At 40.4% G+C, this 23439-nt stretch overlaps 1 protein-coding gene across 1 annotated transcript in view; it reads right to left on the reverse strand.

The window, feature by feature from the left end:
- SLC6A2 (solute carrier family 6 member 2) overlaps positions 1-23439 on the reverse strand; it is a 108017-nt gene that overhangs the window by 49315 nt on the left and 35263 nt on the right. Inside the window, exons 4-6 of the mRNA XM_073307584.2 lie at positions 10572-10710; positions 9054-9188; positions 4632-4735 (exon numbers count right to left, since the gene is read on the reverse strand). Coding sequence (XP_073163685.1) covers positions 4632-4735; positions 9054-9188; positions 10572-10710 — 378 coding nt within the window. The remainder of the gene's footprint in view (positions 1-4631; positions 4736-9053; positions 9189-10571; positions 10711-23439) is intronic.

Below are 23439 nucleotides of genomic sequence, written 5' to 3' on the forward strand. Positions count from 1 at the left end.
TGTTAGGTATTTAATGAGTCAGAGGCTGAGAATGTTTCCCCCTTTCCTCCCCATTGTTAAAGATCAGTAACAGCAAGATTTTATAAACCTCATTGTCTTTTGCAAGGCTGTCATCTTCATAATGACACCTGCAAATATACCTCACGGGCTGTTCGCTGTAAACTGCTCTGTTCAAATTTTCTCTAGCAAATCTGTCCTTCATACATTTTTTTTTAAAGTTTAGCCAGCTCTTCCATGTAAACTTATGGTAATACATTCCCCCAGAGCACAGGAGAAAGTTCCACCTCAGCATGATAATTCCCCAGAACTATGAATGTTTGATGTTTAGTGGCATCGGGGAGCCAGCTGCAGCAGGATCAGTCTCCTAGCAACACACTGGGCATAGCTGACCCTAGCAGGAGCTGCTTTGCCTCATTGACTGTACTTCCTGACAGGTGGGGATGGCGGAGCTAAGCTACACCTTGACCCAGTAGTGGCCAGAGCTTGCCGGCTGCTCACCGCATTGCACACTGCAGCTGTGCTGAACCCTGCTTCCTGTGCCTTTTCTTTCTCCCATCCAGCCTATGCCTGCCCATGTCCAGCCTCCTCTTGTGCCCACTTCAGTTCCTAGCCTTCCCCATCCTTGACGCCTTTGGCTCTGACCCCCAGCTCAGCTCCCCGACCGTGTCTCCAGCTAGCCCATTGGCTCTGGCATCCGTCTTCTGATCCCTGTGTCTGACCCTCAGCTTTGCTCCCATCTACACCCATGGTTGTCCTTTGGCATTGATCCTTGACTCTGTGCTAAGCCCCAGACCAGGCAACCCCTATGACTCCGACTGTTAGGCCCAACCACCCACATCCTGTTCATGATCCTGACAAGTGGCATAAAGACAAGCCTTATGCAAAATGTAAGTAATATGATTAATTGGCTTTAGTCATGTCATGAACTCCATTCCACAGAGGATTGTTCAATACTTTCAGCCTTAAGTATGCAATACCCAGGCTTCACAGGCCCCTAGTTAAAATCAAATGAACCACAACAGGATTGTCAAAATAGATCTGTTTTACAAGTAGATATAATGAGTTCCATACAGTCTGCTGTTGGAGAAGACCTTTAAAATTGAGGTCCTGTCTCCAGTGTGTGGACACCAGTCATACACCATAGTGCTTTTGTTAATGATAGAGTTTGCCTTAGCCAGAGTTTCCACATCTGTCACATTTAATTACCTCACTGCACCCAGATTTGACTGTATTTCTGTAGAGCAGTGTGTACATAAGAGGAAGGACTAACTCAGGCCTATATACTTGTAAAATTTTCTTTGGACTCCTTCAGGAGAAAATTTGCCAAGTATCTGCAGGGGTGAAAGTAACTTAAGAGACTTACCGGTACACAGGGCCAGGATCTTGAGCAAGGTGTGTGTATGTGTGCAGGGGGTTGGGGGTCACTCGGGCGGAAGGGGCAGGGCCTTGGGTGGAAGGGGTGGGGCCTTTAAATCCCCGGGCCCTTTAAATCACCGCCGGAGCCTGAGGGCTCCTGGCCACTACCACTATCCCGGGGCTCTGGTGGTGATTTAAAGGGCCCGGGACTCTGGCTGTGGTAGTGGCAGCCGGAAGCCCCGGGCCCTTTTAATTTTTCGGCCTGGGGAACCTGCCCCCTGCCAGTATGGTTGGCTGTGTATCGGCTCTTACCAATATGCCGGACCGGACCGGCTTACCTTCACCTCTGAATATCTGTGAAATATTATGGCCAAGGTCATCATTACCATTTCCCTCAATTCCAGAACATTCACATGTAAGTAGCTTTTTCCATTTGCATCATCAACCACATACTTTACCCCATTTTTAAGCTGACAGATTTACGTGCAAAATATAGAAGTTGACAAAATGTTGTGTTGCAATGCTTCAGCACTTCAGACTCTCTGGCTCTGATTTGCCACTGTGTTGCCCCAGTTTTACACCTGCGTAACTATTGATTTCAGTGGAGTTCCACTGGCGTAAAACAACTGGAGTAATATAGTGGTGAATCATGCCCTTTATTTGGAAATACAATGCTAATTTAAATGTGTTTTGTTCCACTTCAGTAAAGCGTTGCCAATGTAATAAAGATGTCACTGACATACTCCACAGTATTTTACCAAAGAATGGATTCATTTAAGTGTCAATTGTCTTTGAATGGAAGCTGGTTTATAGGATTAAAGATAAAACATAATATTTTAGAAACACTGCAGATCGCTCTACAATACAGCCAGAGTGATTCTGGTAAACTACATAAGACAAGTGTAATAAGCTCAGCACAGTTTAATGTAATTTGAGGTATTGCCTCAAGGCATTTATTTTAAGTTCCAGAGTGTATTTCATGGCAAATTTACTCAGGGTACAGAATAAAACAATTATGTAGGAAACATCTTAAAGCCAGGCTTCCTAGAAATCTGTAAGATTAATGTTAACCTAATTGTAGAATGCAATGATTGCCACTTTGGAGAATAGCTATTATTAGAGGTGTCATTTTTACTACAGCATTACCCACATTAATGTCACCTAACATGAAAACCCACTTGTGAATCTAAAGTTACAGTGGGCTTGGTCCAAAGCTCACTGAAATCAATTGGAATCTCTCCGTGGACTTCAAAGGACTTTGGATCAAGCCCTGTGTTCAGAGAATTGAACAAATTTAACAGACTGTTCCAGCAAACTAAAATCTCTATAGTCTTTTGTGCTTTTTATGGACTGCTATAGGCGTGTTTGTTAAAGGCATGGTAGGTGCCCATTTTCCTCTTTATGGTAATATATCCAGTACTACTATATTCCAGCAAATTTTAGGAAAACGATATATTGCTAAACTAGGCTTACCATTCAAGTGTCACAGTGTGTCTGTGCAAGTCCTTTTGGTGAGACCCGTGACTAGGCTACTGGCCCAGGCAGGGAATAAGGGCGCCCTTATACCCCTTCATGGGCTTCATGCTACTACACGCCTAGAGCAGGGAGGAGTGGCGTGGCACTGTGATTGAGAGGTCTGTCTCAAACTCCTGCAACTACTTCTGGGATGGTGCAGCTTATGCACCACTCAGGGCTGTTTCTACAGTCACCACCAAGCCCTTTGCTTCCTAGCTTTTACTCACAGATGTTTTCAAAAGGAGCTACTGTAGGTAACTGTTAGCACCCAGCCCAGGACTATCTAACATGCAGCGATGTTCTCTGATGCTTTCTATTATGGGTATGTTCAGGCACTCCAGTTTATTCCTCTGGTGAGGCTATCTTACAGGAACTCCATTTTTGTTGTCTTTTTGCATTACAAATATTCTGGATTAAAATCCATATTTTTGAATAAAATCCTAAACTGGATTTACAAGCAATGCATTATTAAACCCGAAAGACATTTTGTGGTTTACTTGTCATTCTTTGTGCTTTTTGCACTTCTCTTAGGTTGGGCATTTCAAAGAGACTAGTCAGTCTGGCCCACAAATGCTGACCCACACACACAAACACTAGGCAAATGAAATGCCCCAGAATGTGAGTCCTTTAAAGCCAAACTAGCCACAATAATGGAGACCTTGGGGAAACACTTTAATTAAAATTTGTACAAAAAAAGTATCCCTTTGATCGGTAAAAAAACCCTTCAAAATTCAAAGTTTTTCAGCTAGTTCCATTCTTTAGGTCTTTTTGATAAAGCAGCATAGTAGACACACACAGAACAATTAAAACACACATTCAAATGATTGACATTAAAATGTAAAGTAACAGTGTCTGTCTCTTACTATTTCTCTGTACAGTGCCTCCCACAATGGGACCTCCAGCCCTGGTTGGGACCCCTATGCACAATGGCCCTGATTCAGCAAAGCACGTATGTACATGTTGAACTTGAACTATGTGTTTTGCTGAATCAAGGCCTACTGAAAAAAAAATCACAAATAGGTAATCTGGAAACATAAAATCCCTTTAGGATTTGACTCTAAACTCCTCGTTTCTGTTAAACTTGAACAAACGAGGAAACATCCTCCTGCTTCTCTGGGGTTGTGGACCAATCAGATTTCAATGAATATTCTCTCTTGTCTCTAGTGCTACTTGTGAAAGACAAATATAATTGCAGTTTACACAGCTTTCTAAAATTAATCCTATACTGTTGGACAGGAGAGCCAATAACTTTGCAGGTTCTTATTGCTGAACTTTCAGCAAAGAAGTACTTTGGGTGTGTTTGGGTCACGTTTTGGGTTGGTTCTTATGTCCAAATCAGAATGCCAGTCAATAATAAAATCACAATTAAATGAATGAAGTACACTAGTGCATATTAGGTTGTAATTATCAGTTCCACTGGCTAAGTAAATAACAATACATAATAGAACATACCTGTTACCTGTATAACGTACTATTATATAAAACAGATATATTTTATTATATTATAGGTATATTATATAGGATACCATTATATATATAATCAGAAGTAAAAAAACTCCAAAGCTAACATGAAAATAGAGTTCTTGAATTGTGAAATACGTATCAAGAAATAAATACATAAAAAATTAGATTACATTCCAAATTTCTCAGATATTTTATTGGAACCTTGGTATCAGAGTGCAAGTAAAGTGAGTCTGAAATCAGAGCTTTTTAAAGTCAATTGTCATTATCAGGTAGTAATGAGAAATAGACTCTCTTACCTATAACAGTTGTTGTCAAACTTATTATAACTAGCAAATGCAATTAAAACTCCAAACCCAGCTCCTAAAGAGTAAAATATCTGAGTGGCTGCGTCAATCCATACCTGCATAAAGAGATGAAAATTATTAGATGTGTTAGCTTAGTTTAAAAGAGAAAAGTTGAGTGACATGACAGAACTGTATGGTTAGAACTAGCTTTGGATATCTATTGAAATAATATCTCATCATACTCCATGACTACAGAACCATAAATATTTCCCAGCCCGTCAAGAACCAAGGCATGGGACTGGACTATTGGGACTGGACTGGACTAAGTCAAGGACTGGACTATTTCAACAAAGAGGCAAACTCTAAAGCAATAGCAAAACCTAAGTGTGTGCAGAGTGGTATTATAGGAGTGCTGGTAGCTTATTGAACTTCCACAGGGTACAGAAATGATTAATTGATTTTTTTGCTGCGTTGTGGCAATACACTTCCCACTAGCGCTGGGTTAATTTGGATTGCACAGTCAGAAATAAAAATAGTCAACAGGTTAGGAGTTATGGAATGTTTTCCTTTCCCACAGGAGAGTTTATTGCATGGGACCATTATTACAGTTTATATGATGCTTTCTTCCATCAGAGGTCGAAGTCTGATTGACATGCTTTGAATAGGACGTCTAAGAGATATTCCTTCTCAAGTCTCACTCATTTAAAGGGCCAAGAACTATTGCTATGATAGTCATTAAGTTCCACCACTTCATCTGCTCAGACTGTATAGAGCCCATTCCAGAGCCAATGCCTGGATTTTAAACTAGGATCCTGAAAATACAGGCAGAGGAGGTCAGATGAACTGTTTTATGAAGGTTTTCAAATGTCTCTTCCCTCAAGTATCACATTGAGAAGTCAAAAGCTCACGGCTTGATCCCAAGAGGTTCTGAAGCTAAGAGGAGCTGAGAGTCCTCAGCACCTCACAGACTCAGAATGTTTGGATTTAGCCGAATCTGCCAAATATAGCCCGAGGCTAAAACACCTGTGGGTGTGTGTTGAGCAAAAGAACTCTAGGATGTATTGCTATCAGCTGCTGGTGCTGCTAACACTCCACATCCCACTTGTTGGAAAAGTTGCGCAAAGTCTCAACACAAGGAATTTTTTAAAATAAACTATACTTGGGAATGCCATACTGACACCACAAGGTACTTGTATTGCTTTTTGATAGGTCACTGGCTCTTTGCCACTTTGTGTCCTGCCACTGGATTTGTAGCTGCTTATGCTAGTTCTGTATTTTTGGCCCAATTCAAAAGCACTTAAGTCTCACTGGCTTTAAGATGACTTTAGCACATGCTGTATAGGGATGGATTTAAGCATGGGCTTAGAGTTAAGCACGTGCTTCTGTGCCTTGCTAAATCTGAACCTTGGATTGAAATAATCCTCTGTGTTAACCCAATTAGCTGCTGTGCAGATCGAGATAAGGAGTAAGCAGCAGAAGACAGAAGTCATTAAAAAGTCAAGGTTCCATGCAAAATATTCCTTGTAATAACAAACAGGATGCAACACAGAGACAATGGGGCTGGGCTCTTCTACAATTTACGCTGATGTTATTCTACTAATTTCAATAGAGTTACTTCTGACTCACGCCGTGATCCAGTTTAACTGTATCCTATAGTATTTGAATTTGTATGTACCATTACAAAAAATTCTGGGAGGTTGTAGTCAGTCTTTCACTCCAAGCTTCCTTCCTGTTTATATTACTATAACTTTTGTTCCTACACTACTTCTTCCATGTATGGACTTGCAATATTACTGCACAATACAGAGAGGAAGGGGAAATACTAAGTGAATCCCCAGACATGATGTAATTTTCAGGAAACTTCTTATGATGTCCAAAGGAGCAAATACCTCCTTCCTGGCCTAGAATTCCTGATGACTCTGGTTTTATTAATCACTCACTGCTGTTCCTTTTGTGGAACAGAAGTACTGCTGCCATTTACAAAGATTTTTAAATTAATCACTTGATTTTTGTGCCGTGGAGCCAACAGTATCAAGCTTTGTGCTGCTGGACTTGTCAGCAAGGAATGTATGTAGGCCCTGTTCCCTTCAGATCTCTTCAAAACAACATTTCTATCTGTATTCTTAATGGGTCTGATCTGGCACAGTGCTTGTTTTACTGGCAATGGAAGCCTCTCATGAGTTGCTGAACACCTTGCAGCAGTGAGCCCTATAAACTCTTGGCATGAGGGGACCTTATGCCTTTTACATTAGGACTTTTGATCCTAGAGCAGAGCAGATTGTAGAACAATGCAATTTATCTGTGACTTTTATTTGCTGCTGTTCTTCACTGGGGAAAAAATATTCATAAATCAAAGGCTCTTGCCGAAACACACTGAACTGGTACTCAGGCAGCTGTCAAATCTCCCAAAGGCCCAATAACAAGGATTAAGCACACAAACACGTCAATAGAGCCAGCAGGGGCCCCAGCTTCCTCGACAGGGGGTTGCAGAAAGAATAACTCAACAGGCAACTTGGCTTTCCTCTTTCTTGTAAGTGGTCTTCCATCTTTCATCATCCTGCAGGCATTCTCTGTCGGTCTCTCTCTCTCTCTCTCTCTCTCTTATATAAGTAATCTGGAAAACTTGGTGTCAAACAAATATCTTTGTGGCTAGCCAGGTAGCAGCTGTGTAAACTTAAAGCCCAAAAGAGCAATACACAAATATATTCTACAAATGCAGAACACAATTTGAGGACCAGATCCTGAGCTGGTGTGAAGTCAGCATAGCCCCATTTACTTCCAGCTGAGGATCTGGCTCTGAATATTTATTGTTTTCCAAACATCACTTAAAATACTAAGGAAAATGAAATAACTCATGTCCCTTCCCCTGTATTGAGCTACACAGACACACCCCCGTTACTGCATATTACACATTTCTGGTATGATGGGAGTGACATTGCTTTGGTGACAGACATGACTCAAGCTGTAATATTTGATCTGGATTTGAAGCACCCCAAAGTGAGTGGGTTCAGATTTGAAGATGTGCTGTGCTATACTGCAACCTACTGTCAATGAAGAGACCTGAACATTGGCTGTTGCATACAGCGGATAAAATTAACATTACCAAAAAAAAAAAAAATAAAAAGGGAGGGAAGGGACTGTTTTGATTACAACACATGAAGTAGTCCTGGATTTTGGTACTCAAGCTTCGTATTAACTTTGTCTAGTTTTTCTAACTCTGATGGGCCTCTCTTTAGGTGTTTTCATGCCAGTTTGTTTCTTCTTGCGTTTTTCCAGTTTTCTATTTTGTATCTATTTGAAAAGCACTTAACATTTTCAAGCTGGTCTGTACCAAGGGGATGCCATTGCTTAAGGACTCGTTCTTTTTTCTCCCTAAGTAAAAACAAACAAATAAAAAAAACCCAGCCCTGGGATAAAATCTGTTTGTGATCACTAAATTACTTCCCTCTGGGGCTTTGGAAAGGCTGGTAATTTCATAACGAATTTGAGTGAGTTGACTTGCAGATCTTTTTAATACAATAGGCTGAGGGCAGAAGTTATTCTAATATACAGTAGGTTGAATGTTCTCAGGGCGCTAAGGCCTATAGGGCTATATTGGCTACAAACTGAAAGTATGTGGCCACATTTGCTTTGGCTGACTTACAATGTCAGGCAAAGCTATCGACATATGTACTTTAAGTTTCTAATTCCTTACTACTGAAAGTCTCAGTCATTATAAAGTACAATAAAATGGCTTGCACTGGAATGGCCCTGACAAGTCAGGTATTCATTACCAAACCTCAAATCAGATACTCAACCAAAATTTCAAGTGCCTATTCAAACTGGGAAACATAATCCAAAATGATTTTTTCTCCAAGAAAATCTTCATTTTCAATTAAAAGCTATTTTCTGTAGTCATTAGTTTTCAATGGAAAAATGTCAATCCGCTCTGCTCATTATTCTCTACTAGCAACTGCTGAACATAAAGGGCCAGAAAATAACCAGATCTTACCAACTATTTCCCCAGCATGCAGGAGCTCTCCGCTGGCACAGAGCTGATGCAGCCTGCCTTTGCAGTACCCCGTGGCCACACAGGAAGCGCGTCATCATAGGTAAGGTTTGTGGTCAAAACATGTACAGTTTCTTAGGGACAGGAAGGAGGAATAAGATGAAGCAGCCCCTAGGCTATTCTACTAGTACCAGTGCCCAGAATTGTGCAGATTCATCCTGATACGGCTCCCTGATGCTTTCCTCACTATCAGAGAGTCAGAAACTCTGCACAGTACAGAAACTAGAGGAACGTTCATGTGCCAACAAACATAAATACATCATTTGAGAAACTAACACTAACAATTTAATAACAGCTTCCATTTCTATTAACTCGGACAATAGATAGGAGGGTCTGCAAGGGCTATTATTTCATTATAGGAAGCGAAGATGGAAGAGAGAACTTACCGTAGCTTCTTTTAACCTTCTGAAATCTATGTGAAGGTAAGCATTTATTCCATTGTATGCACCAGGCAATGTGATTCCATGGATTAACAATACAAATAATACAACGTAAGGCAAAGTGGCTGTTATCCACACAACCTGCAGGGGACAAACAGACACCAAATGTTAAATAACCTACTGTTACACAAACTGGAAGTTTTATAAACATGTTGGAGAATCCAGTTGTCCCTTTGTTGCATCTGTTCTCTGGAGGATGTCTTGATTGTTTATCATAAGGGGCACTGTCCTAGCAAAAAAGAACTGTTAGTTACCAGTCATACAGACTAGGAAAATTGCCACAAGTAAAGATAGGTAGTATGTTAAAGTATGAGATGGGTTTGGCAAGTGAGATTATATGTCAGCAGTGGAATGACTATATTATTAATGGTTGTATTAAACTTCTGAGCAAGTTCAGTATGAATTATTTCCAGAAGCATAAGTAGACATGAGCAGATATTTGCTGTAAAAACCATAGAAATATACAAAGCAACTCAGACAGCAAGAATTCTCAGATGTCTTCCACGGCTAGGACTTCTGATTGAGATTGATTCATTCACCATACATTGCCAAGAAATGTTCCATTTTTTCTAATCAACTAAGTAAAATATCAACATGAAAATGAGGAAATGCTGACATTTACGGAAAATATATGGCATAAATGGAGGGTTATAATTGAACTGTTTGTACAATTATACTGTTGTAATTGAAAAGCCAAATAAAGAAAGGCTGTGCATTGAAAGACTAACGAAAGGCTGGGCATTCGACCACATGATTGAAATTAAACCACGGTATGTGAACATTAACTGATTAAAACTGTTGAGGTGGTAGCTAATTTATCAAAATCAAAAATATTCTGAGGTTTGGAAGCTAAAAACTCCTTTTCAGCAAGTTAATAAAGTTGCATCAAGGTCTAATGTCTTAATTCTAAAATATCCAAATGATGTGTCAGTAAATATCCAGGTGGTTTTACTTCAGCTCTTGAGGTACTTCAAAGAATAGTTGCCGAAACCTTTGGAAGTGATAAAGTGTTTAAGTTAGAACGCATGTTTATTTAATAAAAGCAAGGGCCCTTAAACAATACAATGAAAGCTTTAAGCAAGTTTTGCAGAGAACAAGAGACAATCTTTAACCTTTATCCAACTCCAACAGAAGTCAAAGGGAAGACTCACCCATTGACTTTAATGGGCTTTATATCAAGCCTCTAATACTGAACTTAAAGTTAAAAAGCTAACAGAATTTTGCAATGCTGGACACCACTGGAGCAAAGATGATGTAATTGTTGACTCAGATAAAACAGGAGCTGTATCTGAAATGTCCACTCCACTTTGTAGAACAGATAGACAAAGATCTAAAGCTTTGGTCCTAGTGACACTCTTGGGTACAATGATTTACAGGCCCTATTCCCCTTCCCCCCCACCCCAAAGTCACTTTCTAAAAAGGACAAACAACAATATTGAGATACAAGAGCAATATTAGCTCTACCTTTCCTGAAGTCTTCACTCCTTTCCACAGACTAAAGAAAAGAATTATTACTACCACCAAGAGGCATAGAGAGAGCTGCCATCGGGGCGAGCCAAGGTCATGGATTCCACTGCTTTCATGCAGATGCAGTACACCTCGTCTAGACATAAGAGGGGAAGAGAGACAAAAACAAAACAAAAAAACCATCAGGTCACTTCTCATCCTGTGGGCTGCAAGTAGACATGAAAGCTTAATGACAATATATCAGTGGCTTCTCTGCTTAGATTCATAGATACTAAGGTCAGAAGGGACCATTATGATCATCTAGTCTGACCTCCTGCACAACGCAGGCCACAGAATCTCACCCACCCACTCCTGCGATAAACCTCTCACCTATGTCTGAGCTATCGAAGTCCTCAAATCGTGGTTTACAGACTTCAAGGTGCAGAGAATCCTCCAGCAAGTGACCCATGCCCCATGCTACAGAGGAAGGCGAAAATCCACCAGGGCCGCTTCCAATGTGCCCTGGAGGAAAATTCCTTCACGACCCCAAATATGGCGGTCAGCTAAACCCTGAGCATATGGGCATATGCTTGATATAGTTTTTAATAGAGCTGGTCAACATTTTGCATATTTCAATGGACAAAAAAGTTAATATTTTTTCTATTTTGATTAAACCACAGAAAATAAAATGAATGTGTGGACACCCCCTTATTCTCCAGCAGTACAGCTGTTTGAAATATTTCAGATTTTGAAAATGATGAAAAAATATCAATTTTCATATGTATGTGTATATGGTATATGCACCAATACTCTTCCCTCATTTTTGACCAGTTCTAGATTTTACTTAGGCCAATGTCAACTAGAAATCTGGGTCACCACAGCATCAGGAAATGGGAGGTTAAATAATACAACTGTTTTGCTTTGCTAGCTCATCACATCTAATAAAGATGAGTTGCCATAATCTTTTGGCTGGATCTTCAATTTCTGTCTTAATTGGATGAAAAATGCGTTTAAAAATATCATGCCACAGTAAGTAGCTGCTCTGTTTTTATTACATCGTAGGGCCAATAACAGGTAAGGAATGAAAGTACATGGATCAGTGTGTATGTGATGCCCATTGAAGAGTCTTCTCTTTTTTAGAAATTAAAAGGTGAGCTTTAGTTTATATTTTAAGAACAATGAGTGCTAAGACCTGCAGAAACATTAACAAAAATATACAGATAGACTCCTTATGATGCTTAACAAAAAAAAATTCTTCAACCAAATTTATGGACATAAATAGGTTGGGCTTCTTTAGAATAAACCCACAAAGTCTCATTTAAACCTTTTCTCAAAATGTGAATGGAACCCACCTCAAATCTTAATATTCAGAAAAGTTAAACCTGATTCTGCATGCCTTGTTGAACTCACTGAACATTCATTTCCCCCAAATATTCTTTTGAATTTTTAAATGAGTATGCTTCAGTGGTGATCGTTTTCCATGAAAGATCTCACAAATGATCTCACTGTTAGAAACATTTGCCAAAAGATCAATTTCAAATGTGGGTTTGTAAGTAGTTGCACTGGAAGCTTGATTCCAAGAGATCTGTTCCTTTCATCTGGAAAAAGAATCATAACATGGGGGAAGTTTTTGTTTGTTTGTTTCTTAAACCTCAGCAATTTAATGCTAAGGCAGCTGGGGACCAGCTGGACTGAGGGAGTCCCCCTAACCATTATCCCTGTACCAGCTGCAGGGATGAGGACGGTGGCTTCACAACAGCTTTGAGGATTCCCTAACACATGAGATTCTCCAGGGTCGAAGCATCTGGGTGGAGGGCCACTTGGCATTGGCAGAGTAATGCAAAATGACCAGAGTCCATTCCTAGACTGGGACCACCTTCTCCACCAACTGAAGAACAATTCCATATCTCCTCCAACATTGTGAAGAAGTGCTTTTAAGCCTGTCATTTAATGTGTTCTGAGGTAACATAAGCCCTACAGACCTATTTAAAATATCATCAGCTTGAGTGGACATAAACTGGAATATTTATTTTCAAGTCAGACCTGTCGTCACCTGTCTCTCTTCTCAAATCCTTAGTTGATTCACAACTAGTCCAGAAACCTGTCAAAACACAGTATTAATGGAATCAACCTATTTATTTGTTTTTGCTTTTTTGCCACCAACCTCTTTAAGCAGATCTAAATCTAAAAGTACCCAATGGAGGATGGAGAGTGAAACTTGCTGACAGAGGTACTACTTCCGTTTTATAATAAAGTTCTCTAACTCCATTAACAAAACAAGGAAATTGTCAGGTTAGTAACAGCCACAGAGAAAGACAGCAAAGGAAGGCGAAAGTCAGAAGATGTAGTAAAATAATCAGTGATCGTAAGGAAAATCAGTAAACAAAATATTAAGAAAAAGTGATGAAAGATGAAAAACGGAAGTGCGGAAAAACATTACCATATTATTTTTACCTGTGGGGTGGGGTTGGGGGGAGAGAAGAACAATTAGAAAGTAGATAAGGGACTCATTACATTAGGCTGAGCAAGACACAAGAAGTGTTGATAAATCGTTTAGTACGACTTTTAGGCTTTGTAATATTGCAGCCTGACCCCAGAACACAGGGCCGGTGGCATTCAGCTGGAACAGCATTGAAACAATGCTGAGGAACCTCCAGAGAGATAGGAAAACAAGAATTGCTGTAGTGGTGCATCTCGTCCAGTTTCTTGTCAAGGGTGGGTGTAAATGCAAAAGGCCTAATTCTTGTAATTTACATGAAGGCTACTTTACATGACTCTGGCAATGTAAAGGGGACTTAAAGTGGCCATGAATTACAACTGCACCACCTTTGAGGCCCTTTGCATTGTCAGGGCTGTAAACTACCATATAACCAGGCCCGAAGAGTCTTCCTGCCTATCTGTGGAGGTGGGAGAGGCAGGGCTGTGTGGGGTTTCAGACTAGAGGATATTACTGTCAGGGACTTTGCTGTCTCTCTCAGGGAGATTTTATGTTTGCCCTTTTATTGTTATTTTGGAAGCAGTACGTGTTTGGCTCTTTGTGTCTGGAAAGCAGTTCTCCCCACGGGCAGACTCCTCCTACCTGCCCTGCTCCCTTCAGCCTGCTCTTCCTGGACAGATTTCACTCCCCTATTTCCTCCTGGATGGACTACTGTTTCCCCTTCCTCACCTGTATCCTTGAATTTCCACCCATGTGAGGCAGTTCATCTCAACTGAAACCAGAAGACAACTGGCCATCAGTAGTGAGCTATTTATTACACCCTTGCCTTCTGTTCTGCCTCCATAATACATCAAAGTCCTCTCTGATTGATTCTGGATACCAAGGAGCCAAGATAAGGTCCTGCATTTACAATCAGAGCTTTCATTAAACTGAAGAGGCAGGGTAGCCTTAGAGATAGAACACTGGACTGGGACTCAAGAGATGTGTATTCTATTCCTAGCTCTGCTATGGGGTAACCCTGAACAAGTTGCTGCTCCCTGTGTCATTTTCCCCATCTGTAAAGGGATAGTGATATTATCGCTGTTGTGAAGTGCTTTGAGATCAATGGATGAAAAGTGCAATATAATAGTTAGGTATTTTTATTAGGTCATCTCTGACCTGAGCCCATCATATCCCCTTTGTGAGCTATTTTGAAAAGTGTTCTTTTAGAACCATTGAAGTATTAAAGCATAACAAGGAAACCTAACTCAATAGAAAGAACACTATATTGTCCATTTAAATATTTTTAAGCCATAGCCTGGGAAAAAAACAAAAACAATAGCTTTCAGAATGGTATTGCCCTTTGTACAACCAAATCCTATGGAGAAACTCCTCAGTAGCTTATTTGTGTGACTAATTCTTACTGAGAGATTCACAGCACTGTACATTGCAAGTATCAGAGATTATTGCACAAGCAGGTGGACTTGAGTATATTAAAATAGAGGCTGTGGTTCCAGTCCATGTCCAATGATAATTCCAAGTTCAATTAAAAGGCTTGTTTTGCCATTGTGATGCAGTTTACAGACCCCACACAGAGACTAAGGGAGTGAAGGAGCTGTACTGGGCCAAAAGGGCCCCACCCTTCAACAGCTGTGGAACATGTTCCAAATAGATGAGCTGGTCAGAAGGGGCCTCTGAAGCAGGGGGAGAGAATGGCTGAAGGGAGGAAGCCAGTTTACAGCCCTGGGAACAGAACAATCTACAGGAGAAGGGTCTGGACTGTGGGTAAGATCTCAATTGGGAGGGTAAAGGCCTGAGCCTTTTCCCTCCCCCACTCCCTGCTGAGAGAGACTAAATGAACATGGGGAAGAGATCTGGGGAATGCTTATTTGGCCAGCTGAGCTGCTGACACTGATTGGGAACTCCCTGCTGGAGCAGGAGAGGGCAGCAGCCACACACCAAACTGCAGATAGAGAGGGGGAAGTAGGGAACAGCCCAGGGGATGCTGATAAGGTGCACCAGGAAGAGGTGACTGAGACATTCCACACCTCTCCCCTTTGGGCCCTGGTCTGTAACAGGAGGGAGAGGTAGGGCCCAGGTCCCCCTAACTTCACACCCCCCTCTTCCATCCGACCAGGAGAACCCTGGAGCACTGGGCAATGAAGATCACACACAGCTTGACCACTAGACCCGCTGACCACCAGGCAAATTAATCTAAGGACTTTGGGGGTGGAAGGACTGTTGAGCCATGGCCTGCCAGTCTCTGAGCAAAACCAGCTACAGCCATCCTCAATTTTTTAGTTGAAAGAGGTATTGGTTTACATTCGTGTTGGACCAATAGAAGGAATTTCACATACACAATATACAGAAAGGCAGGTTTCAATGGCAAAGTATATCTGCCCTCAGAGGGATTTGTTGATGAATTGATATTTTGGCAAATACATCATACAATCTGACAGTCATTCATTTTGACACGCTTGTATTAAAAACAGAAGTATGTTTCTTGTCCTTATGTTAGAACATATAAACTTCTGGATATTAACTGATGTAGTGATGTTTTTGACAAATGCATTTGTTGTCAAAAGCCTCAATGTTGGTTTTTTTTTTTTTTTTTTTATCTTAAATCTTACAGGAGAAAACTTTTGACATCTAAATCTTCTGAGGACAAGTAATTTTAGGGTATGTGGGTTATGGTATAGGCACCTATAGAGATGTCTATTGGAGTTGCAAGTGCCCAGTTCCTCCAAAATTCAGACATTAAAGATTTATCAAGTTAGCCTCCCAAAATTTGTGGCACTTAAAATTAGAGGCCGCTTTTGAAAATTTGGGCTTAATTTACTTTCCCAGGATCACAGAGCAATAGAAACGCCTATAGAGAGACAGAACCTAAACCAAGAGTTCTGAGATCTAGTCCCTACTCTGATCTAGACTAATTATCACTTTAATTTTTAAGTTTAGACAGCCATCCTGGTCAGAAGATGCTAGAGGGACTTACACTATATACTGTATGTCAGTGGTTCTCAACCTATTTACCATTGTGGGCCACATATGAAGCTCTGTGTGTGTTATGTGGGCCACATCCACGCAATAGATGTACTACTTGTATGGCCCTCAGGATGTCACATGGGCTGCACATGTGTGCTGATTGAGCTGAGGTGGCCCAAGGCTGCAGGATGAGAGTGACTGCTGTGTGTAAACTACAGAAACTAAAATTACTGCTCTCTGCTAATTACATTTATAATGCAATTTGAAATGTGTTCATTGTGCTCATTCCTGCAATTGGAAGAATCACATACGTGTATCCATCAAGTTGTGGTCATAATTTTAAATAATTATTGGTGCTGGTTTCCTTAAATGTGTAATGTACAGTGTATACTACAAAGTACGTACAAAGAGACAGGCAATTTATCAGTGGCTCTGGCTGGTATATTATGAACTGCTGGTTGATCTAAAAGAAATGGTATTAGATTTTGATGAATGTTAATCCTGAGCTGATAAATGGCCGCTTTGGGATTTAACTCTTCACAGAGAGAGAATATTAATCCCAACCCACTGAAGTCTTTGCTCTACTTAATGTTGCCATTTAATTATTAATACTGGCCTCCCTTGTTATGTGTACAAGGCTTAGGCACATTAAAGTTTACACTGCACTTTGAAGCAGCTGCTTGTTAAAGCTGATTTTTGCACCAACTCTCTTGAGGTTTGCAAATAAAAATAGAACACTTTGGTTTAACCCCTTGGATGCTCTAATGAATAGCAGAAACACAAAGTGAGACATATTAGCCTAAGTAAGAAGCAAAGCAACAAGGGCATTTCAAGAAAATTCATGTCCTCTGAAATATGTATCATTTGTGGTTGCCAATGGAGTATTCCTTGACTAACAGTTTTGTAAACTCTTACCATGCAGGTCTGTTAACCAAAGTCCCAATTCTGCAATGAGCTCACTAAATACTTGCACCTATGCTTGCATGGAGACACTCTGATTTCAATGGGGCAGCATGCAAGTACAAGGGTTTGGCAGTATGGAGCTCATTGCAGGAGCAGGGTCCAAGTGCCCTTGACTGCTGCATGATAAGGACATGAACACACAAATCCTCCTTTCATGGCTAAAGTTTACTATAATACTAAGCTGTGGAAAGTCCACATAGAGAGGCTCTGCCTCAGGTTGTCAAGATTTCAAATCTAGGGAAACTCAACAGGAGCTGACTTCAGCTCTTGTAATCCTTTATAGGGCAAGAGGCAGTTGCTCAGATAGCTGGATACTCTCACCAAACCACACGGCTTTATTCATGAAAAGTAACACTTTGAATTGCTCCTAGAAGTTAATGGAAAATGAGTGTATTGCATGCAGGACAGGTGTAATCTATTGATGTTGACTCTGCAATATACCATTGCTTGGAGCCCCTCTGGAAACTTAAACTAGCATAGATGTTACTAAGTCCCCTAGTTTCAGGTTTTGCTATAAAATCTAAATTCAGATCAGGTTTGCTAAGGTTTATGAACCCCTCAAATAGAGCTGGTCAAGTATGACAATTTCCTAAGAATATGCAAGCACATTTAAATGATCTCGTTTGCTTTGTACTCACATTTCATTTGTGTTCCCCTTTCTATGAGTAGGCCTCAAACAAATTTTACTGATGTGAATTCTTGTGGGAAACAAATATCCCAGCTGTACATGAGAGTATTTGTGGGAACGTGATTTTAAATTTGCACACAAGTATTTGTACCAGAAAGGCTTTCACACTCATCCAATCAGAGAAAAGAATCAATAGCATGGGACTTTGACTTATTTGACTGTCTCAAAATGTCTAACATGTTAAAATAGAAAATATACAATATTCTCAGAGAACTGTTAACCATCAGTTCATGGGGTTATAAACAATTTGCTAAAATATTTCTTGAATGCTTCTGAATAGCTAATAAACCTGAGGTAATTTGCTTATGGCTCTTCCAGTGGCAGAAGACAGCAAGATTCACTGGATAAATTATTCAATATGGGGCCTGATCCAAAACCCACTGAAGTCAATGGGAGTCTTTTCATTGCCTTCAGTGGATTTGGAACAGGTCTATGGGACAGACACACAAAGCTAGAACCAAGCTCAGTATTTGCATGAGTCCTTCTGAAGAGAAACTCCCCAGTTTTACCCAGCCCTAACCTTTGTCAGAAACATCTGGAAATCCCTCCTTTTCAATGACCATTCCAAAGAGGTGATTAAGTTAGGGATCCAGAAAAATTATTATGGACGTCTTGCTTTCCTAATCAAACCTTCAGATTTGTATTTTGGATCTGGCTGCAGCGTGAGCTCAGGAGAAAACTCTGAGAGGCTCAAAGCTGAACAATGCTGTACACACTTATGAACTAGATCTTGTTGCCTGCTAAACTCGAATATAATTGAAAGTTGCTGACAACTCCTGACCCTTTTCAGCCTAGCATGAGCTAGGATTTTTCTTCTTATGGAACATAACCAACAGAATATCAGACTGTCCCTTTCCATTCATTTTTGGCAATGCTTAAAGAGGTGCTAGGACTCAAGCCATTTTTTAATTTCATAATTGATGCGGCAAGCCCAGAGGCACCGGGGCTCTGACCTGCCTGGCCCAGAGGCGCCGGGCATCAGCTATGGCACAAATTAAGCCCTGGATTTTGGCCTCTGATGTCATGTTATTTGTGACCAGAATTGCTGACACTTGCTCCTGAAACAATTTTAAACAGATACTTAAGTCTGTTCTGTTATACTGAATGGAAGGCTATTAACAGGATTGTGTTAGTCAGCATTCAACAAAGTAAGCCAACACACTTTAAAACAGTGTATGCTCAAGAAGGGGAACTCACTGGCAAGAAATTGAGGGCAAGAATTCAGCAGGATTAAAAAAAGGGTTAGACATTATAAAAGTAAGTGTGTGTGTGTGTATACACACACACACAATCCCTGCAGGTACTTAAGAGGATACAAAAATTAAGGGATAAACCCTCATACTTAAGGGGATTACCTAAATTACTGATTTATGGTGGGTAGGAAAAAATTCTCTCCTATAGAGAGTTTATTCCATAACTGTCTACACTGGGGTTTGCTACAGCTTTCTCTGAAGCACCTTCCTCTGGCCTCTGGCAAGAGACAGGATACTGGACTATGTGGCCCACTGGTCTGATCTCTTATGGTATTTCCTATTAGGAACTACTGTCCAAACCAGTAACCGCGCAGTTGGCCAAATAAAGTTAAGTCACTTCAATTTTGATTTTGTGATTACATTCTCACATGCAGAGTTAATGTGCTGCAGAAAACTGTTACTTCACGCATCATAAATTTACGTTCGTAAGTATAATAAATGTGGACTCCGTTGATTCAAGCTTGTTTGAACTTCCATGTGGTTGCTTGCATAGCCTTTTTACAATTCATTACTCATATCTGGCCAGCCTTGCATACATTTAGTAGCAAAACTTCTGTGAATTTCTTCCACTGAATAGGGCATGAAAATTTGCTTGTAAAACATGTGTTATTATTACACAAGAGAAAAGGATTACAGTCCTGAGAAAATAGCTGTAACTCATTGCATTGCTGACAGTTTGGTAACAAAACCTTCCAAGGAGCAAGAAGGGAGAGAACAAAGATACAGTATGTCTATATTCAGATAAAATGTTTGAATAAGTAAGATAGGTTTGGGAACAATTTTTTTTTTTCAAGTGAGGCATTTTCTTAAAGTTGCTACTTATGACTTATTTTAACAAAGTTAAAGCAGATGGAAGGCAGTTTGCATTCTCCAGGGTGAATTCTAAACCAGAGGAAAAGGAAATAATTAAAGTAATACATGTCTCCAAAGTAATGTGGAGCTGATGTTTTATTTCTAGCTGGATTTTTCTTGACTTATTATTCCCAGCAAAAGAGCATAAGCTGTGAGCCCTACCACTCCACTATTGGCATGTCATAGGAAGAATAAAAGAAGCAGATTACATAACATTTATCTTGCCTGATTTTAAATGTATAAATAAATTTATGATTTATTTCGACCATCTCTAATGAGGTACTACAGAAGACCCATTCCCATGGTCCGTGTTCAGGCAAAGTTCCCATTGACGTCAATGGGAATTTTGCCCGTTTGGAGGCTGGAGGATTGGAACTAGAATTTATCTAATGAAACATGGTATTAAGCAGACATAAATGGAGAGTTCAACCAAAATTATCTACTAACTTGTATTGCTGGGAAATGACAGCTTATGTTTCTGTGCAAACCAATTAACTGTGTGAGCTTCCCCCCACTAAACTAGATTCTCAGGAGATGCAGATCAGCTCCAGTTAAGTCAATGGTGCCTCACGGCTCTGAAACTTGCCCCAGTTAAAATAGGACCGCCCCTCTTCCTCTTGAGCCATTCTACAATCTCAGGGGTGCTGGAGTACAGCTCTCTGACCTCAGCTCCTGGAACGCCCCTATGCTGGGAGGAGCCAAGAGCAGAAGAGCTCTGCCAGTCGTATGACTGCAGGGATTCCCCTACTCCAGATCTCCAGCTAGTTGTTTAAGCCAGTTTTGTTGCTAAGCATACATGCAACACAAGCATGTAGGGGCAAAATTAGAAAGGCCAAGGAAAGATTAAACTAACTAGAGGCAGAAAAGGTAACAAGAAAACATTTTACAAATACATTAGAAGCAAGAGGAAGACCAAGCCCAGGGTCAGCCCATTACTCAATGAAGGGGGAAAGACAATAACAGAAAATGTTGAAATGGTGGAACTGCTAAATGCATTTTTTTGTTACACCAAAAAATTTAGTAGCAATCCGTGTCCGACACATTGAAAATGAGGTAGGATCTGAGGCTAAAATAGGGAAAGAACAAATTAAAGATTTGACAAGTTAGATATCTTTGTCACCAGGGCCTGATAAAATGCATCCTAGAATACTCAACAAGCTGACTGGGGAGATATTTGAGCCATTAGTCATTATCTTAAAACACTCCTGGAAGACAGGAGAGATTCCAGAGGACAGGAAGAAGGCAAATATAGTGCCAATCTATAAAAAGGGGGATAAGGACAACCTGGGGAATTACATACTACTCAGTTTAACTTTGTTACCCACAAAGATAATGGAGCTAATAATCAAGCAATCAATTTGCAAACACCTAGAAAATGATAAGTAGTGGTCAACATGGATTTGTCAAGAACAAATCATGTTAAACCAACCTAATAGCTTTCTTTGTCAAGGTAACAAGCCTTGTGGATGGGGGAAAAGGGTAGATGTGGTATATCTTGACTTTAATAAGGCTTTTGATACTGTCTTGCATGACCTCCTCATCAACAAACTAGGGAAATGTAACCTAGATGGAGCTACCATAAGATGAATGCATATCTGCTTGGAAAACCGTTCCCAGAGAGTAGTTATCAATGGTTCAGGGTCAAGCTGGAAAGGCATATCTAGTGGGGTCCTGCAGAGATCAGTCCTGGGTCTGGTTCTGTTCAATATCATCATCAATCATTTAGATAATGGCATAGAGAGTATACTTATAAAGCTGAGAAGGGTTGCAAGTGCTTTGGAGGGTAGGATTAAAATTCAAAATGATCTGGAGAAATGGCCTGAAGTAAATAGAATGAAATTCAGTAAGGACAAATGTGAAGCATTCTACTTAGGAAGAAACAATCTACTGCACACATACAAAATGGGAAATGACTACCTAGGAAGACATACTGCGGAAAGGGATTTGGGGTCATAGTGGATCACAAGCTAAATATGAGTCAACAGTGTAACACTGCTGAAAAAAAAAAAAGCGAACATCATTCTGGGATGTATTAGCAGGAGTGTTGTAAGCACCACATAAGAAGTAATTCTTCCACTCTACTCTGCGCTGATAAGGCCTCAACTGAAATATTGTGTCCACTTCTGGGTGCCACTTTTCAGGAAAGATGTGGAAAAATTGCAGAAAGTCCAGAGAAGAACAACAAACTTTATTAAATGTCTGGAAAATAGGACCTATGAGGAAAGATTGAAAGAATTGAGTTTGTTTAGTCTGGAGAGGAGAAGACTGAGGGGGGCAAATGATAGTTTTCAAGTACATAAAAGGTTTTTACAAGGAGGAGGGTGAAAAATTGTTGCTCTTAACCTCCGAGGATAGGACTAGAAGCAATGGGCTTAAATTGCAGCAAGGGAGGTTTAGGTTGGACATTAGGAAAAAATTCCTAACTGTCAGGATAGATAAGCACTGGAACAAATTGCTTAGGGAGTTTGTGGAATCTCCATCACTGGAGGTTTTCAAGAGCAGATTAGCCAAACACCTGTCAGGCATGGTTTAGTTACTATGTAGCCCTGCCATGAGTGTAGGGGACTGGACTGGATGACCTACTGAGGTCCCTTCTAGTCCTACACTTCTATGATTCTAAGGAGCAGTGGCACAAAGGAGGGTAGAGCTCACATCCAGATTTGTCCCTATGTATGTGCCACCACAGCAGCCTCATTAGAGCCCACTTCAAAAATATGGAGGCTGGATAGGAGCTGTAGCTTTGTTCGCTTATGCTCTGATCACAGAGTGGATTTTTTCCTTCTTTTCTATTTTCCCCAGTGAGAGCTCAATGTTTCTCCAGATGACAAGCCAAAACACAAAAGAGAAGTTGAAACCTCCCACAGCAAAACTATTGCCCTAAATAACTGTTCTTACCATTATGCATATCATACAGTGGCCAACACAACAAACCTTAAACCAATAAAAGTGGTTAGAAACCTTTGCAATTCCACAGATTAAACAGACATGCTCTACCCTGACTCCACCCATCAGAAACCAGTTAGCCAACCCAAGAAAATAATATTTCTAACGCAAAGCAATAGAGTAACTGTGTGAAAAGAGCTATGCATTGCAACAATCTATCTCATTAGGAAGTGCAGTTGTCCTGCAGCAAAGATTTGTTTAGGAAAGAGTAATGAAGACAATCCTCCAGGAATAAGTGGGTGAAATTCCTGTACAAATCTCAAATTCAGTAGTGATTCAAGCAGTGGGGCAAGATGGTTAAAAAATTAATATAAATTCACTAATCAGCCATGCAATACATGTGCAAGATTAGTGTAAGTGACATACTAAGGGGCAGAAGAGGTTTATGTCAGGAAAAGAAAACAGGTCTTATTTTAACCAGAACCTCCTTCTTAATGTGATTTCCTGCTACACTCTTACTTTCAGGTCCCTCAGTGTCAGTTACACACATTTTTTGGAAACCCACCAAAAGCCATAGCAGTGTCAATTAACATTACTTTATCACTTACACCCATTTGCTGACCATGTCACATGTAACATGGAACTGACACACTATGGATTTGGTTCTCCATTCTGTAAACACTTCATGGGTGTGAGTTAGAACCACTGAAAGAGACACCTTTATTAAAAGGTTGAATCCAATTCTGGAGCTTGGATCTGAACACCTCTAAACTTTGAGTAACCTCAGATCCCAAACTGAGCTTTATAAGCTAACCAAAACTCTGGATCTGAGCACATCATACACTT

The sequence above is a fragment of the Lepidochelys kempii genome, chromosome 12 (assembly GCF_965140285.1).
Source record: "Lepidochelys kempii isolate rLepKem1 chromosome 12, rLepKem1.hap1, whole genome shotgun sequence".
In the NCBI taxonomy this organism is placed as follows: Eukaryota; Metazoa; Chordata; order Testudines; family Cheloniidae; genus Lepidochelys; species Lepidochelys kempii.